This window comes from Parus major, unplaced genomic scaffold (assembly GCF_001522545.3).
Source record: "Parus major isolate Abel unplaced genomic scaffold, Parus_major1.1 Scaffold726, whole genome shotgun sequence".
NCBI classification, from domain to species: domain Eukaryota; kingdom Metazoa; phylum Chordata; class Aves; order Passeriformes; family Paridae; genus Parus; species Parus major.
In genome coordinates this window covers 1-1,230 of record NW_015379610.1, presented here as the reverse complement: position 1 = coordinate 1,230, position 1,230 = coordinate 1, and the positions used below count along the sequence as shown (strand labels likewise).

The following is a 1,230-nucleotide window of genomic DNA, read 5'->3' as shown; positions in this document are numbered from 1 at the left end:
CGGATTCCCAAATTCCCGGATTCCCAAATTCCTGAATTCCTGAATTCCCAAATTCCCGAATTCCCGAATTCCCGGATTCCCGAATTCCCGAATTCCCGGATTCCCGGATTCCCGAATTCCCGGATTCCCAAATTCCCGGATTCCCGAATTCCCGAATTCCCGAATTCCCGAATTCCCGGATTCCCGAATTCCCGAATTCCCGGATTCCCAAATTCCCAAATTCCCGAATTCCCGGATTCCCGGATTCCCGGATTCCCGGATTCCCGACGCACCGGTGACCTTGGCCAGCAGCGTCTCCAGGCGGTGGCCGCAGGGCGCGTAGAAGCCGACGGTGACCGGCGTGGCCGTGTGGCACAGCGTGCGCGACAGGCAGCGACAGTAAACGTCATCCTCCGTGGGGGGCTCTGGGAGTCGGGATTTGGGGTTTGGGATTTGGGATTTGGGATCAGGGTTTGGGGTTTGGGGTTTGGGATTTGGGATTTGGGATCAGGGTTTGGGGTTTGGGGTTTGGGATTTGGGGATTTGGGATCAGGATTTGGGGTTTGGGGTTTGGGATAGCGACAGGCAGCGACAGTAAACGTCATCCTCCGTGGGGGGCTCTGGGAGTCGGGATTTGGGGTTTGGGATCAGGATTCAGGATTTGGGATTGGGGATTTGGGATCAGGGATTTGGGGTTTGGGATAGCGACAGGCAGCGACAGTAAACGTCATCCTCCGTGCGGGGCTCTGGGAATTGGGATTTGGGGTTTGGGATTTGGGGTTTGGGATCAGGGTTTGGGGTTTGGGGTTTGGGATTTGGGGATTTGGGATCAGGATTTGGGGTTTGGGATTTGGGATCAAGATTCAGGATTTGGGGTTTGGGATTTGGGATCAGGATTTGGGGTTTGGGATTTGGGATCAGGATTCAGGATTTGGGATTGGGGATTTGGGATCAGGATTTGGGGTTTGGGATTTGGGATTTGGGGATTTGGGATCAGGGATTTGGGGTTTGGGGTTTGGGATAGGGACAGGCAGCAGCAGTAAACGTCATCCTCCGTGGGGGGCTCTGGGAATCAGGGTTTGGGGTTTGGGATCGGGGTTTGGGGTTTGGGATTTGGAATTTGGGATTTGGGGTTTGGGGTTTGGGATAGGGACAGGAGGTGGCAGTAAACGTCATCCTCCGTGGGGGGCTCTGGGAATTGGGATTTGGGGTTTGGGGTTTGGGGTTTGGGGTTTGGGATCAGGATTTGGG

The 1,230-nt window shown here is 55.0% G+C and overlaps 1 protein-coding gene across 1 annotated transcript in view; it reads right to left on the bottom strand.

The window, feature by feature from the left end:
- The window catches only part of NKPD1 (NTPase KAP family P-loop domain containing 1), a gene marked incomplete at its 5' end in the record, with an annotated part of 3,258 nt that extends 2,854 nt beyond the window's left edge, over positions 1 to 404 (bottom strand). The window contains one exon of the mRNA XM_015616771.2: positions 273 to 404. Coding sequence (XP_015472257.1) covers positions 273 to 404 — 132 coding nt within the window. The remainder of the gene's footprint in view (positions 1 to 272) is intronic.
- Between the last annotated feature and the right edge of the window lie 826 nt (positions 405 to 1,230).